At 40.1% G+C, this 24,786-nt stretch overlaps 2 protein-coding genes across 2 annotated transcripts; both read right to left on the bottom strand.

The window, feature by feature from the left end:
* Nucleotides 1-844: 844 nt before the first annotated feature.
* LOC133779240 (uncharacterized) lies at nt 845-2,594 on the bottom strand. The gene is made up of 3 exons (XM_062219227.1): nt 2,382-2,594; nt 1,254-2,339; nt 845-1,210 (listed from the first exon to the last, which is right to left on the bottom strand). Exons 1-3 carry the CDS (start codon nt 2,592-2,594, stop codon nt 845-847), a joined length of 1,665 nt encoding a protein of 554 aa, XP_062075211.1.
* A 160-nt stretch (nt 2,595-2,754) lies between these two features.
* LOC133779239 (uncharacterized) lies at nt 2,755-3,582 on the bottom strand. The gene has a single exon (XM_062219226.1). The coding sequence runs from the start codon at nt 3,580-3,582 to the stop codon at nt 2,755-2,757; it is 828 nt and encodes a 275-aa protein (XP_062075210.1).
* Nucleotides 3,583-24,786: the final 21,204 nt, after the last annotated feature.

Here is a 24,786-nt window from a genome sequence, read left to right as displayed (position 1 = left end):
AATATTTAGCCATCACTACTTTGTTCCAAGATGAGATGTCCTTGAATCCCAACCCTCCAAAGCATTTAGGTCTGCTGACATGCTCCCAGGATATCCTATGCATTTTACTTCTATTCTCCCTCTTACCCCAAAGGAACCTCAAACACAGCCTATCAATAGCTTTCACAACTTTTTGAGGTAAAATAAAGATGTTCATCTAATAGGATCGAATCCCCAACAAAACTGAATTGATTAAATGAACTCGGCCAGCATAAGATAAATGACGATTAGACCACCCTTTCAGCCTAGCTCTCATTTTTTCAATCAGAATATCACAATCACTTGCCCTCCACTTGGTCGGTCTCAAGGGAACTCCCAAATAAATCATGGGAAATTGCCCTTCTAACAGACAAAAATCCTGAAGCAATCTGTCTTTCTCCCATGCATCAAGCCCTCCTATGTAAACTCTTGATTTGTTTTTACTTATAGTGAGACCCGAAGAGTAAGCAAACACAGTGAACACTTGCTGAAAAATTCTAACTAAACCCTGATTAGCCTTGCAAAACAAAAGAAGGTCATCCGCGAAACAGAGATTAACTAGCTTTAAAGACTTACATAAGGGATGAAACCTGAATTCTTTCTCCGTTGAGGCTTTGAGCAAAAATCTAGTGAGGTAATCCATCACTATAACAAACAGTAAGGGCGAAATAGGATCTCCTTGCTTCCGCCCTCTAGCACCTTGAAAACGCCCTTGAATACAACCATTCAAAACCAATGCATAAGAAGAACCCCTGAGACAAATCATAATCCATCTTATAAACCTCTTCGGAAAGCACAGTGCATTAAGGAGATTTTCCAAAAAATTCTAGTCAATTGAGTCATAAGCTTTGCTTATATCAATCTTCATTAGACAACGAGGAGAAATATTTCTCCTATTATAACCTTTAAGCAAATCTTGGAGAATAAGAACATTATGAGCAAGAAGGCGATTCTTAATAAAAGCCCCTTGATTCTGGTTTATCAAAGCAGGAAGCACATTATTAAGTCTATTGCATAACATTTTGGAAATGCATTTATATAATGTATTGCAACAGGCAATAGGCCTAAACTCAGAAGCATTAACTGGTTGCTCAACTTTCAGAATTAGAGATAATAAGGTATTGTTCAAAGAGTGAGGAATAATATCTGATTCGAAAAAATCTAGAATAGCCCCTGCAATTTCCATCCGGACCTGGACTTTTGAGAGAATTGATGCTAAACATGGCTATTTTAACCTCTTTGACAGTAAAAGGTTTAATTAAAACCAGCTGGTCCTCCCTGCTCAAAACAGCTCCAAACCAGATAGCTTGATCATCAATCTCCCCTGAAGCTTTATTAGCTGTACCCAGAAAGTTTTTGAAGTGAACCAAAAAGTGGTCTGTAACTTTATCATAATCATCAACAATTTTACCATCATTAGAAACAAAAGAAACAATTCTATTAGCTAGCTTTCTTCTCTTTATGCTGGCATGAAAGAAAGAGGAGTTGGAATCCCCAAACCTTAACCAATCTATTTTACTCTTTTGATACATAAAGCTAGCATAAACCTTTTCTTGCCTCTTAAACTCAAGATAAGTCTCCCGGTCTTCAATGGAAAGCATTCTATTGGACGGATCAGCAAGACATTTAGAATGAGCTTGTTGATACTCAAACTTGCTTCTCTCATAATTACACGAAATGTCCCCCATAATCTTCCAGTTAAATCTCTTCAGAGTATGCTTGAGACGATTTAACTTCCAACTAATATGATCTAAACCCCTGCCAGGAAACCTCAAAGGTCGGTTCCAGCTAGTAAGAACAACCTCTCTAAATTGAGGATGACCAGCCCACATATTATAAAAATGAAAAGGTTTCACCCCCACCCTTATAGCTGGCAACTGCTTAATCAAGATCATAGAGTGATCGGAGCCAATTTCCCACTGAGTTCCAACCGAAGCTAAAGGATGAACATCCAGCCAAGATTCATTAACAAACACCCTATCCAACTTAGAAAAAATACAATCCTCACCTTCTTGGTTATTAGACCAAGTGAAGAATGGACCCATGGTCTTCATTTCTTCCACTAAACCCAAATCTAACCATTTTCTAGCATCCTCCATCTCTTTCACTGTAATAGGACGACCACCCATTCTATCGTTGGGATTAAAAACTGCATTGAAATCCCCAAGAACCATCCAAGCTTTACTAGGCCAAGACAAGTGCTCCAAATCCATCCATAAGCAGCGCCTCATTTCCAAATTATTAGAACCATAAACAAAAGTAATACAGAAATAATTCTGATTATACAATCTAACTTGATAGTGGAGAAGTTGATCGCTCTCCTGTAACACTTATAGCTGCACCAATTTAGCATTCCAAATCACCAAGATTCTACCTTCCACAACCTTACTACTGTAGAACTCCCAACCATTAAACATGGTGATCATAACTTCTTTCAGCTTGTCTCCCCTGATTTTAGTTTCAAGAAGAGCCCCAATCCCAACTTTATTCAGCCTACACACATCCAAAATAGACTTCTGTTTATTCACCTTATTCATCCCTCTAACATTCCAACTCATAATGTTGATACTATCCATGGGAATTAGATTTGATTGGGACTGTGACTGCTGGTTGCTGACCTTCCTGGAGAGCACTAAATTGGTTTATTGCTTGTTTAACAGGGACCGGAACTTCTTTCCTCTTAAATCTAGATGGTTTTGGGGAAATCCATTTATCCACAACTGGAACAGAGGATACCTAATCTTCAGCTAACTGAGACGCTCTAGAAGAACCAGCAACAGACGCACTACCCTTCTGGCTAGGTTCAGAATTATGCTCATTTTGGCCTTCCACCTTCTCGACCCCTTCTTGAACTTGTATCCCTGCAATGTTACCTTCCTTTTGCTGCCCCTCTTTCTTCCTCCAAACAACTTCAGAAACAAATTTACATGAAGAAATTGAGTGACCCAACTTCTTACAATTGGAACACTTTGTTGGCATCCATTCATACTCAATAATCTGATCTGCAATTTGCCCTTTCTCATTAAAATAGCTAATGAATTTCGGTAGAGAATCAGTAATCTCCATCTCAACTAAGACTCTTGCAAATTTTATCATCGAACGATTCTGAGTAATTTTATCAATCATAATGGGTTTACCTATTGTGCTAACTAGAGCACTCAGACAGTTCACTCCCCAGTATTGTAACCCCAGATCAGGCAACCTAACCCATACTGGAACAGATTTGATGGATTTCAGAGATTCTATATCAGTGGTCCAAGGCCGAAGAACAACAGATTTCCTATCAAAATGCACAACCCCTGATTCTAACACCAGGTCCTTTGTTGCCTCATCTCTGAATTTAACCATAGTAAACCCAGCATTCATTTGGGCCACACTCACAATGCCAAGGTTACCCCAAATCCTTTTCACAAAACCCTCAAACACTGCTAGAGGAGGATTTGCCCCAATTACAACACATATTATCGCTGATTTCCAAAACGAAGCTTCTACTTTAATCTCCTCCATGTCCAATTTCGCAACAGTCTGGCCATCCTTCTGATATGGTTCTGAGTAATGAACCATCGAGCCACCATAAGATGGAACTGAGTCTTGAAACTTGGCCTAAGTTTCCTTAGCTGATTCCTGGAAGGATTGCTCTTCGACTTCTGCAGCCCAGCTCGCTTTTCCACGATGCTTATCCAGGTCGAGATCCTTCTTCACTCCGACGTCCACAGACCGAACATCACTTTCCTGTTCTTCCATAATCCCAACTCCATCTGGTTCTTCACTCACTGGTTGTTTAGAACGATTTTGGTCAGAATTCTCACCATTATATGAAGGGAGCTCCGAATCTATGGTAGATTTGGCAAGCTTCAACCCAGGTTTTCTCCGCCTCGCCATGGAAGAGAGAGAACCAGAGCAACACTCTTGTATAATAATTAATCTTATGAGATGTTGTATGGTAGGAAATGTTTATTGCCCATTCATTGGGATGAGAAGGGTGAGATGCTATATTTGGGTCCTGAAGTAGTTTAAAGGACCACTGAGGCTATTAAAGAGATTAGAGCTCGGGTGCTCACTAGTCAGAGTATATGGGAAATTTATGTTAATTTGAAGTGAAGGAACGTGGAGTTCCAAGTGGAAAATTGTATCTTCCTTAGAGTCTCACCATGGGAAAGGGGTGAAGAGGTAAGGGCAAGTTGAGCACTAGATTTGTGGGACCGTTTGAATCCTGGATAGGATCAAGTCAGGTTGACTATGGATTGTCCTTATCTTTGGCATTGTCAGTCGTATATAGTGTATTTCATATTTCCATGTTGAGGAAACATGTGTTAGATGAGACTCATGTGTTGAGTCATGAGGATCTGGAGTTAGAGGCTAAATTATCATGTGAGGAATAGCTAGTCCAGATATGAGGCGGAAAGAACAAGGTTCTATGAAACAAAGCTATATCTTGGGTTAAGGTATTATACAGAAACAGTAGGGTCAAGGGAGTTACCTTGAAGCTGGAATCAGTTAGGCGAGATTGATGTTCCGGGCTAGTCAGATAAAATTTCGAGGATGAAATTTCTATAAGGAGGGGATAGTTGTAACGTCCAAAATTTCCTAATATGGTTTAGGGCCTTGATTAGGAGGTCAGGATGGAAAACTATGGAATTATGTGTATCATTATGTGATTATGTGAGTTATATTATAATATGACTTGATATGCATGTTTAGGTGTATTAAATATGCATGTGGGCCCATTTCCGTTTAATTGGGAAATTTTCATAATTTGGCCCGTTTTTGGAATATTTGGTATATGGGTGATATATATGTGTGTGAGACCACTTTATTATGTGAGTATGTTTGGGTTACTCAGCATGAGACGATCCTAGGGAGCAAGCTAGTGGGAAAGACACCACGAGATTCACACTTGACTCGGAGTGAGTCAAGGGGTATAATGGGTATTTAGCACATTACCGAGATATTGGGTAGTGGGAATAAATATTTGATGATAAATTGGGAGTTAGTGAGATCAGGAGGGAATTTTGAGAATTTTGACTATTTTACCCCAGGGGGCGTTTCCGGGACCCCGAGCATTAGGATTTGCTTGAGGTTACTTAAGCTTGAAGTAACCTATCAGAAATAAAAAAGAACGTTCAGAATGTTCTCTCTCTCTCACCCATTCTCTTTTTGACACCGTGCGCATTTTCAAAGTAAACTCGAGTGTTAGGACTCAGATTCAAGCAAGGATCGAGGCATAGCGATTCTAGGGAAAATTAGAAGCTTATTAGGCGGAGGATTTAGTTGGAAAATGACTCAATCAGAGGTAACTCGAGTTTTAAGTTTTAAGTTTTCAAGTTTTTAAGCTTTGATTGGATTTTATGTTTTGATGAGATTTTGGATGGTTTGAGATTTGATTTTTATGGTTTTGGGAAATAGGGATGTTTAGGAACTTTGTTTTTGGGATTTGGGTATGTTTGGATAAGTTTTTGGAGGATTTTAAATGGGAAAAAATGAAGAAAATGGTTGGGTTCGTGGTCAAGTCGCGACCTTGTTCTAGCAAGTCGCGGCCTAGATGAACCCAGAACCAAGAGGAATTTTCTTGGGGGCGCACCGCGACTCAAGAGGGCCAAGTCATGGCTCGCACCCTGAAGCCAGGCAGAGGCTCTCTGTCAGGGAGGAAAGTCGCGACCCTCAGGGCCAAGTTGCGACCCACCTGTGCATCTTTGACCAGATTTGGTTTTTTTTCATGGGAACTTAACTCTAAGGGCTTGGGATCGATCCTACTACCCAATTCCAATTTGGTAGGATTCAATGTCCCAGAGGCTAGGATTCAGTCCAGAAGTATTTATTTACTCATTTTTTATTGGATTCTATATTATGGTTGTGACTAGGTTGTCGCTAGGGACTTCGAACAGGATCATGCTTTAGGGTCATTTATTGGTAACCTGTGCTTGGACCAAAGGTAAGAAAACTGCACCAAGTATGTGATGCATGTGATGCATAGGATACATGTGGTTATGGTATGGCATGAATGTTGAATATGGAATTGATCAGAGCTTGAGTCTATGTAATTATGCATGATTATGATTATGCTTGTGATTATTGGTTAAGCATGCTAAATGCCTTATATCTGGATGTTTGAATGTGCATGATTATAATTATGCTAGTGATTGTTGATGAGGCATGTTGAGTGCTCTATATATGGACATTGATTGCATTACAAATGCCTGGCAGCATGGCTTACTTGTGAATTACACCGACTTATTAGTCAGAAACGGCAATAGTGTTTAGTATAGGTCGTGAAGCCTTGACTTATCAGTCATGATCGACATTAGTACTCTTACTGAGCCTCGGCTCAAGGGTACTATGTGGTGCAGGTAAAGGTAAAAGAAAGTTGGACTGTCCTTGAGTTGGAGAGCATAGGTGATGATGTGTACATATGGAACTGCTCGACCACCACGGCCGAGGGCTTAAAGAGGAACTAGGGTTAAACCATATTTTGTCACTTAGGTCGGCTGGTTGTAACTCTTTTACTGTAGTTAACCTTTAAAATGTATTTTGGGATCCTAATTTATACAGTAAACGTTTTAGTGAAATGTTGTATCTTTGACCAAAATTTTAACCCTAAACCGTTAATCACATTTAGTTACACAATTATGGCCAAATGACTCGTTTAGCGAGTTTAGAACTATTTAAAATACACAGTGTAACGGTCCTTGGGTAGTAGGGCGTTACACGAACCGTCTATAATATCCTGCTAATCCAAAGAAACTCCTAACCTCCGAGGTGTTCCTTGGCCTCGGCCAATCCCTAACTCTTCTACCTTGGCCAGATCCACTTTAATCCCATCTCCACTAACAATGTGTCCAAGGAATGTCACTTCCAGTAGCTAGAACTCACACTTCTTAAATTTAGCATATAACCAATGCTCCCTTAACCTTTGCAATACCAATTGAAGATGTTGCTCATGCTCTTCCTCTGAACGAGAGTGTTATCCCCAAAAATTGGAGATCAATGACGTGGCAATAAAGGTGACAAGTGGCAAGTGCATGGTCAGTAAAAGACATATTAATAGTCAATAAATACATTGACTCCTCAGAGTTGTAATAAAGTGACCCGGTAGACTGACTAAGAATTTGGACTGCTTGAGGGGCCCCAAGAGGTCCGGTCGGACCTTAGTCTGAGGGGTCTAAGATATGGGGTCGGACCTTGGTCCAAGGAGAAGCCAAGGAGCATGTGTTCGGACCTTGGTCCGAGGAGGAGAACCCAAGGAGCGTGTGTTCGGACCTTAGTCCGAGGAAAGCTAAGGGGAGTGCATCCTAGGAGAGCTAAGGAGAGTGCATCCTAGGAGATCCCAAGGATGTGGTCCAAGGAAAGCTAAGGAGAGTGCATCCTAGGAGAGCTAAGGAGAGTGCATCCTAGGAGATCCCAAGGGTGTGGTCCAAGGAGACCCCAAGGGTGTGGTCCGAGGAGAGCCCAAGAATTTGGTCTTTATGCATATGTCCAACCAGTGCAGGGTTGTCCAAATAAAGAAATGGCATGCTAGAGGAGAGTGTCATGTTAGAGGAGAGAAGTGGATGTCCAGCACTTGCGTGTCCTACCAGCAAGTGTATGTCCGACCAGCATGTGTATGATCGACCAGAGTGGAGGTGAGGTGGATCAACTAGCTAGAGGAGGACTAAGTCAAGATTCCCAAAAACGGCTTCAACAAGATACGCGGGAATCTCTCATTCTTCCCACAAATGGGGGGTTTTGTTACATTTTGAATTTTTTTTGTAATTTAAATGTAATAAATATAATAAAATATCCCGATTATAGGGGATATCAGATGTATGATCCTAAGCCTATAAATATATGGCTTATGGGATTAGAAAGTGGCTTCTTCTTTCTAGATTTTGGGAAAATTTAGGTCTGAGTATTCTAGAGAGAGAAAATTTGGGTTTGAGTATTCTAGAGAGAGAAAGTGCTGGTATTTGAAAGGATTCTTGTATTTTTACAATCTGTACTGAAGAAACTCAGTTGGCTCAGTCCATCTGATCTTGAGTACAGATCTATAATCACAACTCTAAGTGGATTAGGCTATTACCGACTGATCGGGGCTGAACCACTATAAAAATCTTGTGTGTTATTTACTTTTCTTGATAAAACTATATGTGTCCTTTAAATTCTCTTGAAGGTTTATCGTTTTTGACGATCTCACGTCGTTGGCTAAAAACACAGTCAACAGAGAGTAAACCAGGATGTCGTCGATGAAAATAATTAGAAACTGATCTAAGAAGTCCTTGAACACCTTATTCATTAGATCCATAAACGTTGATGGGGCATTGGTCAATCCAAACGACATGACCAAAAACTCATAATGCCCGTACCTCATGCGAAAGGCCTTCTTCAGAATATCCTTGCCCTTGATCATCAGCTGGTGATAACTAGACCGAAGATCAATCTTCGAGAATACTGTCTTACCCTTCAACTAATCGAACAGGTCATCTATCCTCAGTAGGGGGTACTTGTTCTTAATAGTTAGCTTATTCAACTCCCTGTAGTCCACACACATTCTTAGAGTCCTATCCTTCTTCTTCAAAAATAACACTGGGGCACCCCATGGCGAGAAGCTAGGTCTGATGAATCCCAAATCCAATAATTTGTGTAACTGTATCTTCAACTCTTTTAGCTCTGCCGGAGCCATCTTGTATGGTGCCCTCGACACTGGTTCTATACCTGACACCAACTCTATAACGAACTGAATCTCCCTGTGTAGCAGCAATCCTGGTAAATCATCAGGAAACACATCCAGGAACTCTTGCACCAGTCTAGTCTCACCTGGCCCCACCAGTGTTGTATCGCCCTGGTTACCCCAGGACAGTTACTGTGAACGTTGAACCGTGAATTTAACTCGCTAGCCGTGTTCTTTGGTTAAAAATGTGCTTCTAGGTGTTATTGATAGGGTAAGGTGGAAAACCAATCAAAAGGAAAGGATATATTTCATTTAAAACATAAAATTATTCATGGGCCCATCAAAAAGTTTACAAGTTATTTACAACTCAAAATGGTCATTACAGTTTCAAATTTACAACCCACCGACCTAAGCAGGAAAAATAGAGTAAGCCCATAGTTCCTCTGAGAACTCCTTGGCCGTGGTGGTCAAGCGGTCGCATATGTACACATCACCACCTAAGCTCTCCACTCAAAGTTGGGTGAGCTTTTCTTTCCCTTTACCTGCACCACATAGCACCCATGAGCCAAAGCCCAGCAAGAAAACACAATATTGGATGAATATAATATCAACAATGATCGTAATAATCACTCAAGACTTTCAGTCCAAAATAGTGGAGTGATAGTTGTAAAAGTCACTAAGGTGGGTTCCATTCCCATCAGCCATTTGACGATAGGGTAACCTGGGCTTTACAAATAAGTGATCCTTTCACTAGCTTATCAAGATAGGTGTTTGATGAACTAGTCACCAACATAACCTACCGCATGACCATAGAGTCACAACCATGGGATTCCCCTCCCTAGCCATATGACACAACATTCACCTAGGCATTAGGCCCTGGCTCTGAGTAACTAGTCTTAGACTAGTCAGGAGCTTATAATTTTCATCGACCTTAGGGTCGGTCCAGGATTAATGCTCCTAGAGTCATTCAACGTTGATATCGATTAGATCTAATCTTTTATCGACTCTGCGTTCATGACGCTTATGTCGTTCCTGACTCCCAGATCAGTAATACGTGACTAGTGCCAATTCTGAATAGTCAGTGTCATACACAAGTATGCAAGATTTGCTAAGCATTTAATATGCAATCAATGTCCACATTTAATAACCAACATGCCTCAACAACAACCACGCATGTCATATAACAGGGTGCAGTTTTCTTACCTCTAGTTCGAGCGAGAATGAATAAAAGAATGACCCTTGAGAACGATCAACCTTTTGATTCCTTAGCGGTTACCTAATCATAACCAATTATAACCTCCATTAATGAAAATCAACAATAATAGTATCTTCACCCAAACCCCACTCTCAAGACCTCGAAATGTGCCCACACGGTGAGTAGATTCGATCCCGGGCCTTAAGGATTGAAATCCCTAGCCAAAAACCCTTAAAAACACTCAAAACATGATTTTGAAGGAACAGATTAGTGCCCCAGTGCTACTCACTAGCGCCCCAGCGCTCATCTCAGAACCAAAAACGCCCAAAGCCAACCCTGGGTAGCACTGTAGCGCCCCCTTGTGGGCGCTATAGCGCTACACCCTGCCAGATTTGTCCCTGAATCTTCTCCCTTCGACTCCTCCATTTCCAACTTGATTCAAATGCTTCAAAACCTCAAATTAAGTGCCAAATGAACCCAAAAACCATTCCCACATGCCCTATGCATCACAACCCCAAGAACCCTAGCCAAAAACTCCAAGCAAAGCCAATCAACCAACCTAGAAATCTCAACTAAAATCCAAAACAAAAACAGAGCAAACCAGAGATTTAATGGCTAGAATCTTACCTCAAGTTCAGATTATGATGCTCTTCAATGGTGGAACACACTCCCAAGCCCTCAAGACTTATTTCCCAAGATTGGTTCCTCAAATTAAGCTCAAAAATCCAAGAAGAAAATGAGAGAAAATAGGTACGGGAGAAGTGTAATTGATGCTCTGTTTTTCTTCAAACTTCCACAGCCTTCGTGGCTTAAATCAATCTTAGGGGTGAAAAGACTAAAATACCCCTAGGTCAAATAAAGGTTTGTAAAGACTCCCAAGGGCAAAATTGACCTTTTCTACCTATTCCGTTAATCATAATTAACACTCTCCAATTCCCGCTATTCTCGATATTCTCAAATACCAATAATTCATATCCCGTTACCCTTTAATTCTCGGCAATGCTCTAATCATTAAAATCACCCCGAGACTCGCCTCAAGCCCCGAACTTAATCCTGTTATGACTAAACAGCTAATTTTCACTCAAAGATCGTCTCATGCCGAATAGTTCGAACAAATCCACATTATAATGTGGCCTCAACAAAAGATCACCGACATGCATACAAACATACAATTACGCCCTCAATGGGCCAAATTACCACAACACCCGTGTAATGAAATGTGAACCCACATGCATGCATTTAACATCATATTATAATATAATTCACATAAACATGCATATAATCACTTAATGGCATAATAAAATAGTTATGGCTCTCCCGGCCTACTAATCTAGCCATTAAACCGCGTTAGGGATTTCGGGGCATTATAACTATCCCCTCCTTACAGAAATTTCGTCCTCAAAATTTACCTGAACAGCTCGGGATACTAACTCTGCATATCTGACTCTAGCTCCCAGATCAGTTCCTCGACCTTGCTGTTCCTCCACAATACCTTAACCAAAGGTATCGTCTTAATCTTAAGGACCTTGTCCTTTTTGTCAAGTATTTGGACTGGCTGCTCTTCAAAGGAGAGATCTGCCTCAAGCTCCAAATCTTCATAGCTCAAAATATGAGTCACATCAGATACATACCTCCGAAGAGCTGAAACGTGAAACACATTATGCACGGCTAACAACGCCGGTGGCAAGGCCAACCTGTAAGCCACCTGACCAATCCTCTCCAGGATCTCAAATCTAGGGCTCAGCTTACCTTTCTTCCCAAACCTTCTCACCCCTTTCCATGGTGAGACTCTAAGGAAGACATAGTCTCCCACTTGGAACTCCACATTCCTACGCTTAGGATCTGCCTAGCTCTGATCTTCTCAATGGCCTCACTGGTCCTCTGAACTGCCTCAGGACCCAAGTATCTCCTTTCACCTGTCTCATCCCAATGAATGGGAGATCTGCACTTCCTACATTACAACATCTCATAAGGTGCAACGCAAATGGTAGACTGATAACTGTTGTTGTAGGAAAACTCTATCAAAGGTAGATACTTACTTCAAGATCCACCAAGGTCTAGCACACATGCTTGCAGCATGTCTTGTAATATCTGGATCGTCGTCTCAGATTTCCCATCTGTCTGAGGATGATAAGCAGTATTGAACTTCAACTGTGTTCCCATGGCCTTCTGTAGACTCCCCTAGAACTTGGAAGTAAAGGTAGGGTCCCGATCTGATGTGATCGACCTCTGTGCTCCATGGAGGCGCATGATCTCTCTCATATAGAGATCTGCATACTGGTCAACTGTATATGTAATCCTCACTGGCAATAAGTGAGCTGACTTGGTGTAGCGATCCACTATCACCCAAATAGAATCATGCTAACCAACAGTCCTGGGTAATCCCACCACGAAATCCATCGTGATGTCCTCCCATTTCCACTCTGGGATATCCAGAGGCTGCAATAACCCTGCCAGCCTCTGATGCTCACCCTTGACCTATTGACATGTCAAGCACATAGGCACATATTCCATTATATCTCTCTTCATCCTCGGCCACCAATACAACGATCTCACATCCTGATACATCTTCGTGGTGCCTGGATGCAAAGAATATGATGTAGTATGAGATTCATCCAAAATCTCTCGCCTCAAAGCAGTGTCTAACGGAACACATATCCGCCCCTGGTATCTCAACAAGCCTAAATCAAACACTGTATAATCTCTGGATGCTCCAACCAAAACATCCTCTCTGATTTTGGTTAGCTGTTGACCACTCAACTGGCCCTTCTTGATTCTCTCCAACAGCATAGATTGTACTGTAATATTGGCCAACTAGCCCACCAGCAACTCTATACCAACTCTGGTCATATCATCAGCTAACTCTTTGGTTATCAGCCTCGCACCATAAATCTGTCCCGGACCCTTTCGGCTTAAAGCATCAACTACCACGTTGGCTTTTCCTGGATGATACAAAATCTCACAGTCATAATCTTTTACTAACTCCAGCCAACGCCTTTGTCTCATATTCAGATCTTTCTGCATTAAGAAGTATTTCAGGCTCTTGTGGTCTGTATAGATCTCACACTTCTCCCCATAAAGATAATGCCTCTATATCTTTAAAGCAAAGACCACAGCCGCCAACTCTAAATCATGAATGGGATATCTCTTTTCATACTCCTTCAGCTAACGAGAGGCATAAGCAATTACCTTCTCTGACTACATCAGAACACAGCCCAAACCCTGATGAGAAGCATCGAAATAAATCAAAAACTTCTCCTGGTCTATCGGAAGACTCAAAATCGGAGCTGTAATCAATCTCTGCTTCAGTTCCTGGAAGTTGTTCTCGCATTTATCTGACCACACAAATTTATGACTCTTACGTGTCAGCTCATTCAATGCAGTAGCAATCTTTGAGAACCCTTCCACGAAACACCTATAATAACCAGCCAATCCAAGGAAACTTCTAACCTCAGAAGCATTCTTTGGCCTTGGCCAATCTCTAACTGCCTCAATCTTCGCTGGATCTACCTTAATCCCCTCCTTACTGACAATATGCCCAAGAAAGGATACCTAAGATAACAAGAACTCACATTTCTTGAACTTTGCAAATAATTTGTGTTAGTTTGTGTTCCCTCAGTCTCTATAGAACCAACCTCAGATGCTGCTCATGCTCTGACTCAGACTGAGAATATACCAGGATATCATCGATGAAGAAGATCACCAACTGATTCAGATAATCCTTGAACACTCGGTTCATCATATCCATAAAAGTAGCAGGGGCATTAGTCAATCCAAAAGACATGACTAAGAACTCATAATGCCCATACCTGGTACGAAAAGCAGTCTTCAGTATGTCTCCCTCCTTGACCCTCAACTGATGATAACCAGAACGAAGGTCGATCTTTGAGAATACCGTCTTTCCTTGCAACTGATCAAACATATCATCTATCCTTGTGATGGACCCAAAACGGGTATGTTTTAAATCGAATCGTTCATATAGAATAGTGATCATGTAAGCAAGGATGTCGAACCCAAAGGAGTTGTCTAAAATCGAAAAGAAAACTATTTTAAACAAAAATTAACAAATTATAACCTAGCTCCAAAGATTGAAGAGATTTTTGAATAATGAAAATAAAATAAAAGACAATAATGTAGAAATTAAAGACAATATATATTACTAAATTAATAATTGTAAACAAGATGGTAAAATAAGATTATTAAGGATTAGAATTCACAAAATATAAGTTCAATAATATTTATAAGTACATTGATTCCCAAGTTTTAGTGATATTTAAAATAAATCAAACTATCATTTTCCAAATAGATTTATAATTTTAAGCACAAATTACTCCTAAAAAGATAAGATTTTTCTTCACTTTTCAAAATTATAATTTCAAAACATTTAGTGTAAATCAATCTAATGAAATAACAAATAAATCAATGAACATTATTTATAAGGAAAAACATAATATTTTTGTTCTAAGCATGGATGTGTACAATTTAATGACACATCTTACACAAAGAATATTATGTTTTTGCACTAATGAAGAACAAAGTGTAAATATGTGCTAACAATCCAAAATACATGATATTTAAGGTGAAAGAAGATATTTGAAGAAGAAAATTCCATAAACTTTGTTGCACAAAATGGGAAATCAACATACAAAATAAATACTATCTAGTTACATATTGTTTCATCATCACCTTAATAATCTTAAAAAGATTAGAAACTCATAACTAAAATAGCCAATACAAACTAAAAATTACAAACATAAATAGGAAAATTTTGGAGGATGAATCCCCAAATTTTTCCTCTAAAAGCACATAGAAAATTTACACCAAAGAAGAAGAAAAAGACAAAGAAGAAAATTGAGAGGTCTTGAAAGTGTAGAATGTGTAGTGTGGTAACCTCTCCCAAAATATGCACTCTACTCCTTTATTTATAGCCAAAAAAAGTGTATTAAAATAATCAATTTAAATTAATTAAATTGATTAAATTAATAATAATATGGAAAATATGGGTAAATTATAGAGTGTAATAATGATGTTTTGGGATAAAATGTGTAGAAAAATTTGGGTAAAAATTGGTATTTTTGGACATAAGGGGACAAAGGGACAAAGGTGCTTTTGTTGGGCTCAAAATAAACACAAAAGGGGCTTGGTGGGTTGTGGCAGGCGGCTGGGTGTGTTGGTGATGGCTAGCATGGTGAGGTGCTGGCATGTGGAGTAGTTTGGGCCTTGTGCTGATGGTGGAATGGTTGGGAGCAACTGAACGTGACTGGGAAGGAGGCAAATGGGCCCAGACGGGCTGGTGGAGTGATTGGGCCTGTGCTGTTTTGGCAGCAGCTGGGTGTGTTTCAGGAGGCAGGGGCGTGGGCTTCACGGCTGGAGCATATTGGGCCTGACGAGATGAAGTAGGCGGGCTGGAGGCGTGGGCCTGGGCATGGCAGGAGCTTGGGCCAATAAGCAACTCCTTTGGTATTTCAATAATACCATTTTTTCTTTTCTTTTTCACATTTAATTCTTGTCTTTTTTCTTCTTTTCAAAGTACCAAAATGCAACATTGTTTCCTACAAATAATCATAAATTAAATATTTTCAATAATCAAATATACAACATAAGTTCCACGAAAATATTAATTAAAACTTAATTTATATTAACATTTAAGTTCAATAATACAACATTTTCTTACCTCAAATTAAACAATAATAATTCAAATAATTAACTACAATATTTTACAATAAAATAAATATAAAAACACACAAAAATATATAAAATCAAAATAAACTCAATAAAATCAAAATTACTTTAAAACTTAATAAATAAATTAAAAACTCAAGAATTAAGCAACAATTATCACATAAAAAGTGGTAAAATAACTCTATTTTGTAGAGTTATCACATTGGCAAAGGATACTTGTTCTTGATTGTTAACTTATTAAGTTCTCTGTAATCAATGCACATCCTCAGAGAACCATCTTTCTTTTTCACCAAGAGAACTGGCGCTCCCCAAGGTGAGAAACTAGGCCTGATAAAACCCAAATCTACAACTCTTGCAACTGTACTTTCAATTCCTTTAACTCAGCTAGGGCCATTCTGTAAGGTGCTCTAGATATTGGCTCCATCCTTGGTGCCAGTTCTATCACGAACTCAATCTCTCTGTGTGGTGGCAACCCTGGAAAATCTTCTGGAAACACATCCAGGAATTCACAAACAAGTCTGGTCTCTTCTGGTCTCACTGGCACGACCTGAGTGGTATCAACCGCACTGGCTAAGAATCCAATGCAACCTCCTTGCAATAGATCCCTAGCCCTCAAAACAGAAAATCATAGGTATGCGAGGTCCATGCACAGTACCAACAGACACAAAAAGATCCTCACCTTCAGGCTCAAAGGTAACCATCTTCCTTCTGCAATCAATGGTTGCCCAGTACTTTACTAACCAATCCATACCCAATATCATGTCGAAGTCATTCATAACCAACTCTATCAAATCCACTGACAACTCTCTGCCCTCCACTGTCCCTGGCAAAGATCTGACCCATCTCCTGGATACCACTAATTCCACAGTGGGTAACAAAGTTCCAAACCCCATAGCATAAAAATCACAAGGTTTACACAGTCTATCAATAATTCTTCTAGCAACAAAAGAATGTGTAGCACTAGAATCAATCAAAACATTCTAAGGGGTTTCAGCACTAAGAAGCTGACCTATAACAACTGAGGGAGAAGCCTCAACTTCTGCTTGTGTCAATGAGAACACTCGAGTTGGGGCCGAGTTATCCACTTTCCTGGGTTCTTCTTTTCTGGCCTTAGGGCAATCCTTCTTAAGATGACCCATTGCTCCACATGAAAAGCAGGCCCTTGCCCTACACTCTCCCAAATGGCACCTCTTGCATCTAGGGCATTCAGGATAAGACTTCCAGGCTTCATTACCACCTGGACGACCCATTGAGATACCACGGGGCCGCCTATCAGGACCTGGAACTGGGAAGGTACCAAGAACCTTCCTCTTCTGATCACTAGGGCCTCCACCCCTACCAGAACCCACAAGTGGAGGACATGTCCTCCTAAACTCCTTTATGGCTGCACTATCTCGCCAGATCTTGTTCTCTGCACTCTCAGCTGTGAGTGCCTTCTCAACCACCTGTGCATAGGTAGTAACTCCATCCACAGTGGTAATACGAACATCACGGGCTAATCTGGGCTGTAACCCCTAGAGAAATCTCTCCCTCCTGGTCCCATCAGTGGGCACCAGCTTCATGGAAAACTTTGCCAAACAATAAAACTTCAGGGCATACTCAGTCACTGACAAACCTCCCTGAAGTAGCCTGATGAACTCCTCAGCTTTTGCCGCCCTAATAGCATCATTATAATATTTCTCGTTGAACAGAGTCTGAAACTCTTCCCAACTCAGAGCATTGACGTTTCTGGTCTGGGTTATAACCTTCCACCAAATTCGGGCATCCTCCCGAAACATATAAGTGGCACAGCCCACCCTCTCATTACCAGTCACCCTCATGAAGTCCAGGATGGTGGTAATCAGGCTCATCCACTGCTCAGCTTTAGCAGGATCTGCACTGCCTTTAAAAACTAGAGGTTGCTGCTTTCTGAACCTTTCATAGAGAGGCTCCCATTTATTACCAACCTCAGGCAGCTGCTCAGCTGCTGGCACTGATACAGGATGTGCCTCAGATGCACTGGCCACTACATGAGCTTGTTGTTGTCTCAGGAGGCAGAGTACTTCTCCCTGCCTCAACACTGTAGCCTGCAAATCGTTAAATAACTGCTGCCAGTTTGCAGGAGCTGGCTGTGGAATCTGTCCCTGGTCATTCTCTTGACCCTGATTATTATTATTCTAGCCTTGATCACTCTGGCTAGCTGAAGTATCTGTCTAACCTGGATTCATTCTTATCAACTTATACCTTGCTGAAACAATAGTCAATACGACCAGTCAGGTAGTAATAACTAAATCTCTTGTCGCCTTACGATCCAAGAACAAACAGATAACTATCATATTCCACAGACATACAAGTACACAAATAGATACATGGTTATAGCATTTAGCACTTAGCATGTATCACATAATAGTTCACAATCAACAATACTAATAAGTATGTGTCAACAATTTCAGTACTATTTAGCACACGATTGCTGAAGATGTAATATTCAAGGCACAGGTTTAACATGGTGTCTCATGTAAACAGGTAAAGCATTTATACTGTATTTAAGCAGTTATATATATATATAACTACATAAATAATTACAAAACCATGAGTCAAGCGTGTCTTCAGTGGTGAGTGTACATGCCCAGGCAATCTACAGGAACCCTAACCTTGGTACGCTTTGATACCAAGTTCTAGCGCCCTGGTTACCCCCAGGACAGTTACTGTGAACGTTGAACCGTGAATTTAACTCGCTACCCAAGTTCTAGGTGTTATTAATAGGGTAAGGTGGAAAACCAATCAAAATGAAAGGAAATATTTCATTTAAAACATAAAACTATTCATGGGCCCATCAAAACGTTTACAAGTTATTTACAACTCAAAATGGTCATTACAGTTTCAAATTTATAACCCGCCGACCAAAGCGGCAAAAATAGGGTAAACCCCCTAGTTCCTCTGAGAACCCCTTGGCCGTGGTAGTCAAGCGGCTGCATATGTACACATCACCACCTAAGCTCTCCACTCAAAGCTGGGTGAGCTCTTCTATCCCTTTACCTGCACCACATAGTACCCATGAGCCAAAGCCCAGCAAGAAAACACAATATTGCATGAATATAATATCAACAATGATCGTAATAATCATTTAGGACTTTCAGTCCAAAATAGAGGAGTGATAGTTGTAAAAGTCACTAAGGTGGGCTCCGTTCCCATCAGCCATGTGACGATAGGGTCACCTGGGCTTTACAAATAAGTGATCCTTTGACTAGCTTATCAAGATAGGTGTTTGATGAACTAGTCACCAACATAACCTACCGCATGTCCATAGAGTCACAACCATGGGATTCCGCTCCCTAGCCACGTGACAAAACAGTCACCTAGGCCTTAGGCCCTAGCTCTGAGTAACTAGTCCTAGACTAGTCAAACGCTTATAATTTTCATCGACCTTAGGGTCGATCCAGCATTAATGCTTCTAGAGTCATTCGACACCGATAAAAGATTAGATCTAATCGATATCAGCATTAATGCTTCGCGACGCCCATGAACTAGGTTTTCTACATTTTTCCCCAGCTCAAAGCCTCACAACTCATCCTTAAATATATACCCAAGCTAATATTAGGTTCAGAACTCTCAATTTCACCTCATAAATAACACATATAGCCTAAAATATCATCTCAAACTTCCTCATATCCTAAATTGAGAAGCTAACCCAAGAATCCCTAAGCATGTCCAAACCCAACCAGAATTTCAAAAACTTAGAACCTGAAACCCTACCTATGTTAGTAGCTTTAATCCCTCATTTGTTCCTTGCCTACTCCTAGCTTCAATTCTCCAAATTTCTCAGCTCAAACCCAAGTTTCTCTTCAAGAATTTCCTTCAGCTTCAATGCACTCCAAAGGGGAGAGAGAAAACGTGAGAGCAAGAGAGAGGGAGAGTGTTTGAGAAAACTTCTGATGGTTGAAGTTATTTCCAAGAGTCATCTGAATATATCCTTTAACCAAAAGACCAAAATACCCCCTAATACTAACTCAACCTCTTTTATTGCCCATAAGGGGAAAATGGTCATTTTCCTCGTTTCCCGCTAATTCCTCGAGTCATCCTATAAATTCCCAACTAATCCCGACATACCCAACTAATTACCAAATATTTACTTGTTACTCGATAAATCCCCAAATACTTTCTAAGTTCCCAGAATACCCCTAGGCTCACCCCGAGTCTGGTATTAAACCCCGTTGTAACTATTCCGCTAATCCGCTCACTAGGATCGCCTCGAGCCGAAAACTGCAAATATATCCAAAAAATAATGTGATCTCAATCATTTAACGGATATAATCACATTTATGTCATCAAGGAGCCAAAATTACAGATATGCCCTTATAAATAAGAACGGGTCCACATGCATATTTAATACTCATAATCATGCATTTATAATAATATTGTCATATAAATCATGCATGCCACATAGTCACGCATTTAATCAATTAATCACGTATAGATTCAATTATGTCCTCTCAACACGCTAATCAAAGCATTAAACATTATTAGCATTTTTGGAACGTTACACCATGGCGACTGCTTCCTATTTTTTTAGATTTGGTTTGTTTTTTTCCAGACCTAGCTACGATAACGATTAGTTTAGTTGTTTTTGTTCAGATCTATTTTTTTTATATCTATTTTTCTTTTTTCAGACTTAGTTAAGTAACCAATTACCATCACATCAATATAAAATAAATATTATTTGGATGGTGGTAATCGGTTACCATTATATCACTAAAAAGCTATATAAACAAAAAAATTGATTGTGGTAACTAGTACCACATAAATTTTTAAAAACTTATTTGTAAAAAAATGTGGTAAATAAAAATAAAATTACCAAATAATGGGGAAAAACATAAAAAATGCACAAAGTTGATGAAAAAAAATCATATTTCATGTAATTCCCCCCTAACTAAATGGTGTGAAAAATCATTGCACAATGCATGAATTATGCATCTACATCTCAATTCTCAATAATTATGCAATATTCATCTATGAAATATTACATAGATTTTAGCAAATATAATTTTATTTTAGGGGATTTTTCATAAATATGCTCTTTATGTCATTACTGTGCAAAAATATATAGAGTATATTTTTCCTAATTTGTATGGTAAAATTTATTAAAGAAAAAAACAAAATATGGGAAACATAATTGCTAACTAACTAAATATGGAAAACTTATTAAGAGTAAAACTATTGCATAAATCAGCTTTTATACAAAAATATAGGAAACTGAACCTAAAAAAAAAATTCTTAAAAAAAGCATAGAATAACATTTTTTTTTTAAAAAGTCATATTTTTGCAAACTTTATTAAAATACCCATATACAATGAAATTTACACTTTATTTAATAGTTGTGATTAATTTGATAGATAGCAGAAAGAAAAATAATAAAATACCAGCTCAACATGAAAATCATGCAAATAAAACTCTTCATTATAAAATATTTGTCGTCATTAAAAAACATGTATTACTGAAATAGAATCCTGGTTGAGTTTTTTGATCAAATCTAAATATTTTGTGTTATTGAAAGGTTTCCGTAAATTCTGTTTACACGAATTAAAAAAGCACAATGCAGTCAATGAAAGAGAATCGCACAGCCACGGGTTTATATATGGATTTAGCTATGAATTCAATTAATTTATATAAAAGCGAAAATTCGGGAGAATAAATCCAATTGCTCAATCAATCTCCAATGGGTGGGATCAAAATTTAGAATTATAATTCTTGCAAATATAGCACCTTGGATCGATTATATTTTATAGTTGACAAAATGAGAAATACATGGCTCAAATTAATTGTGGACTTCTTTTGATTGATCTCATCACAAGTTTTAAATTACATGTATTTTATTCATTCATTCTAAGAGACAGGAACTACCTAATTATGTGGTAACAGGGCCCCATTTGAAAATCGTCCTTATGTGCTTAAATTATGAAATACCTCGAAGCATCTTCACTAGCTAAAATGTTTATACGTTGATTTATTAATTTGAGGTCGCTACTAATTTAAGGTCCTATAGCCGTTTCATTTTTGTAGTTTTGTGTGTTTTTCTTAGTTACTATAAAAATCTCTAAGTGAAAGAATATCAAATTTAAGAACATGAATTCAAAATGAAAAGAAAAAGAAAATGATTGTCAACCTCTTTAATTTTTTTAGAAACTGGATGGATTATTTGTCATGACGTTTCTTGACAAAATAATATATTGTGTCAAAACCAACATAATAACTATTTGCTTTTTTGGAGATTTTTCATTGTTTTGGGAAAAACAGAAGTAGAAGACTGTAAAAATAATGGCATTTGAGGTTTATTAGTTTCTAGTAATGAAATATGTTTTCTTATTTATGAATGTGGGTATGAATATTGAATTTGTGCTTTATTATTTTCTAGTAATGAAGTATGTTTTTCTTATATATTTTTTAATGAGCGTATGAATATTGAAATGTATATTTTATTCTTGAATATCTGTATGGCTCTGCTATATATGTTAGGGTTTTACAATGAATTTTGTATTTTTTTTTTTGCAAATAACAATGTCATAGTATCCAAGATTCATCTAAAAAATTTATTAAAAAATAAGCCTTTAATGTTAATTTATTTACTTATTGTTTTATGACATTAAAGGTTAGACCATTATGTTGGTATTAGTACAGAATAATTTTATGAATATGCCTAAACAGCTAATAAAATTATATTAAAAGTGTACGCTCTAAATATCCACGAGTTATTAGCGAGCTGAAAAATGTCATAATTCAATCCGCCACATGTAAACTGTCCACCCGGAGCTGCTGTCACGAGTCTCCACCTCTTTAGCCCGAGCTGATCAAAGAGTTAGCAGTATACTTGAAGGCAACGGGTCAACAATATGGATATCACGAGCTGGCGCTACATCAAGCTCGTGGTGCGGCATAGATCTGGCATCCCCGACCATTTGTGAAGTCAACCACGCAATGTAAACGTACGCATATCAGACATCACGTGTCTATTCCATTCCTGAATTCTCGGACACGCAGCATAAACGTGCGTGTTCAGGCACCCCATGACTGGTTTGGGCCATGCGGCCCATTATCTCCCCTTACCTATTGATTAGACAACACCTCATTGTCAAGTTTTAGGAATTAATCATAAGTGTCACAGAGATGACATGATGGGTAAGAAGGTCACGGGATGACCCCCTTTACCAACACCCGGATGTCCTCTCCCTATAAATACTGAAACCCTGGGCGTTGCAAGGGGTTGGCGTTTTTATTGTAAAGAAACACTCTGTAAAGAAGACTCAAGAGATATCAATAATATTGATTGGTGGACTAGAGGGATGTTAACCTTCGAACCACCTAAAAAGAAAGGGATGATAACCTTCCCACAAGACGAATTTCTCCAGTTTGGAATTTAAGTATTTTCATATTACGGTTCACTATTTAGCACTAATCCATCCTGTTTATTCGTATAATTATCTGTTGGCGAAGAACCGCGTCAACAGTTTGGTGCTTTCATTGAGAGGATTTAGATTGGTGCTATTGCAGAAAACCTGGCCATGGTGGTTACTCATTCGGGGCATGGTAATGAAGCGGATCAACATGATGGGCAGGAGGCCCACCATGCCACCATATCCGATGAACAAAACCCCGAGGTTCAGCAGCGACCGGGAAAGCAGCCAATGGGCCAGGGCGACATCGAGAGTTTGGCACCCAGGCCGCCAAATTCGAACCCAGATTTCTACACGGCGATAGAAATGGAGAACACACAGTTGAGAAGTCAGCTGTCAAAAGAAAACAATCAAATCAAATAAGTCTTGGCCCGATTACCCCCTCTTACAACCGACGCTAACGTCGGAAAGAGGCATAGTGGGACTCATAAGTCCTGCCGTGATAATCGGTCCAGGCCCAGCCGGTCAGTCCGAACCTCAACTCCAAGTTCTACTCCCACGTCACACTACCACCAGGAAACTGTGTTTGAGGAGTTTCCTAGGGCCGATCAACAATTCAGATGATCGATCCGAACCTCAACACCTAGCTTGATTCCACCCTCGAACGCACCTAGAAGGGCTCGAGGCAGCTCGCGGAGGAGATCCAGGGAGGGCTCGCAAAGACAGCCTGCTCCGGCCAGCCGTCCTGCACCATGGTCAAACCGCCGAGCGCAGGATGCGAGGAAGACAGCCTGTTTGAGGAGTGGAGCGGCCGCGACCTAGCTTGATCTGCCCAAACGGGACTAGGATCGCGTCACCAGTTAGGCACCCCCCATCGCCAATAAGATACCCATCTCCTCCCCATCCAGTTCGGGAAATTCCGGCTCATGGGAGCAACAGGAGAAATCCTCCTTCGGCCAGTCCTTCCCGTCGCAGCCGAGCACACGAGGAAATCCCGGATCCTCACTCTCAGCAGCGGGCTCCGATTTTTTCAAACGGGAGTTACTGGACCGGGAGTCATCGAAGTGGCATGTCCGGTGAAGACCTACGCCATCATTTGATTTCGGCTCAAAGCCCTTGGGTCACCCTGAGGGCCGACCTTCGAGATCACCTCAACTCACAGAGAGGAGATCCCGCTAGAAATGGTGGTCATGCTCACCGAGGGGAGGGTCTGTCGGAAGTACGTGATAGTGGGAATGCCCCACCTACCCAAGCTCAGGCTTGGAGGGACAATAACCCGCCTAACGCTTACAATGGAACTGGAGCTGTTGAACAGCCCCAGAACAACCAAGGAAGTAAGGACCAAACCCTAGAGCATCTAGCTCAGATGGAGGAGCTGATGAAGAAGCTCTTGTCGGAAAAGGAAAAAGATGAGTACGATTCAGGGGACGAACTCGAGCTCTTTGCCCCCAGCATAGCAGCCACGGCGTATCCACCTGGTTTCCATATGCCCCACTTTTCCACATTCGATGGAGACGGAGACCCGTTGGATCATTTGGGTATGTTCAACACCCTGATGATGGCCCACAACATCGGCCCCAAGTTAAGGTGTTTGATATTTCCTTCCACCTTGACTGGCTGGCCAGGCAATGGTTCAAGCTGAATAAAAAGCAGTCCATCAGCTCGTGGAAGACCTTTTCTGCTGACTTCAAGAGGGCATTCTGAGCTTCTCAAGCTGCCCGCATCAAAGCCGACACCCTGGCAAACGTGAAGCAACAGCCCAAGGAACCTTTGAAAGCTTACTTGAGCAGGTTCGCAAATGTTGCAGCTCGAGCCAGGGACGCGGACGATTGTTCCAAGCTTATGGCCTTGAGGACTAGAATCCTCGTTGGAGGTGGACT

The sequence above is a fragment of the Humulus lupulus genome, chromosome 5 (genome assembly GCF_963169125.1).
Source record: "Humulus lupulus chromosome 5, drHumLupu1.1, whole genome shotgun sequence".
Lineage (NCBI taxonomy): Eukaryota > Viridiplantae > Streptophyta > Magnoliopsida > Rosales > Cannabaceae > Humulus > Humulus lupulus.
The sequence above is the reverse complement of the archived record's forward strand: the minus strand, read 5'-3'. Positions and strand labels throughout refer to the sequence as shown.

Coding starts and splice junctions, on each gene's coding strand:
- LOC133779240 (XM_062219227.1), bottom strand. CDS start 2,594: ATGGATAGTATCAACATTATGAGTTGGAATGTTAGAGGGATGAATAAG. Junction 2,340..2,381: donor TTGTGGAAGGTAGAATCTTG/GTGATTTGGAAT, acceptor TAAGTGTTACAG/GAGAGCGATCAACTTCTCCA. Junction 1,211..1,253: donor AACCTTTTACTGTCAAAGAG/GTTAAAATAGCC, acceptor TCAAAAGTCCAG/GTCCGGATGGAAATTGCAGG.
- LOC133779239 (XM_062219226.1), bottom strand. CDS start 3,582: ATGGTTCATTACTCAGAACCATATCAGAAGGATGGCCAGACTGTTGCG.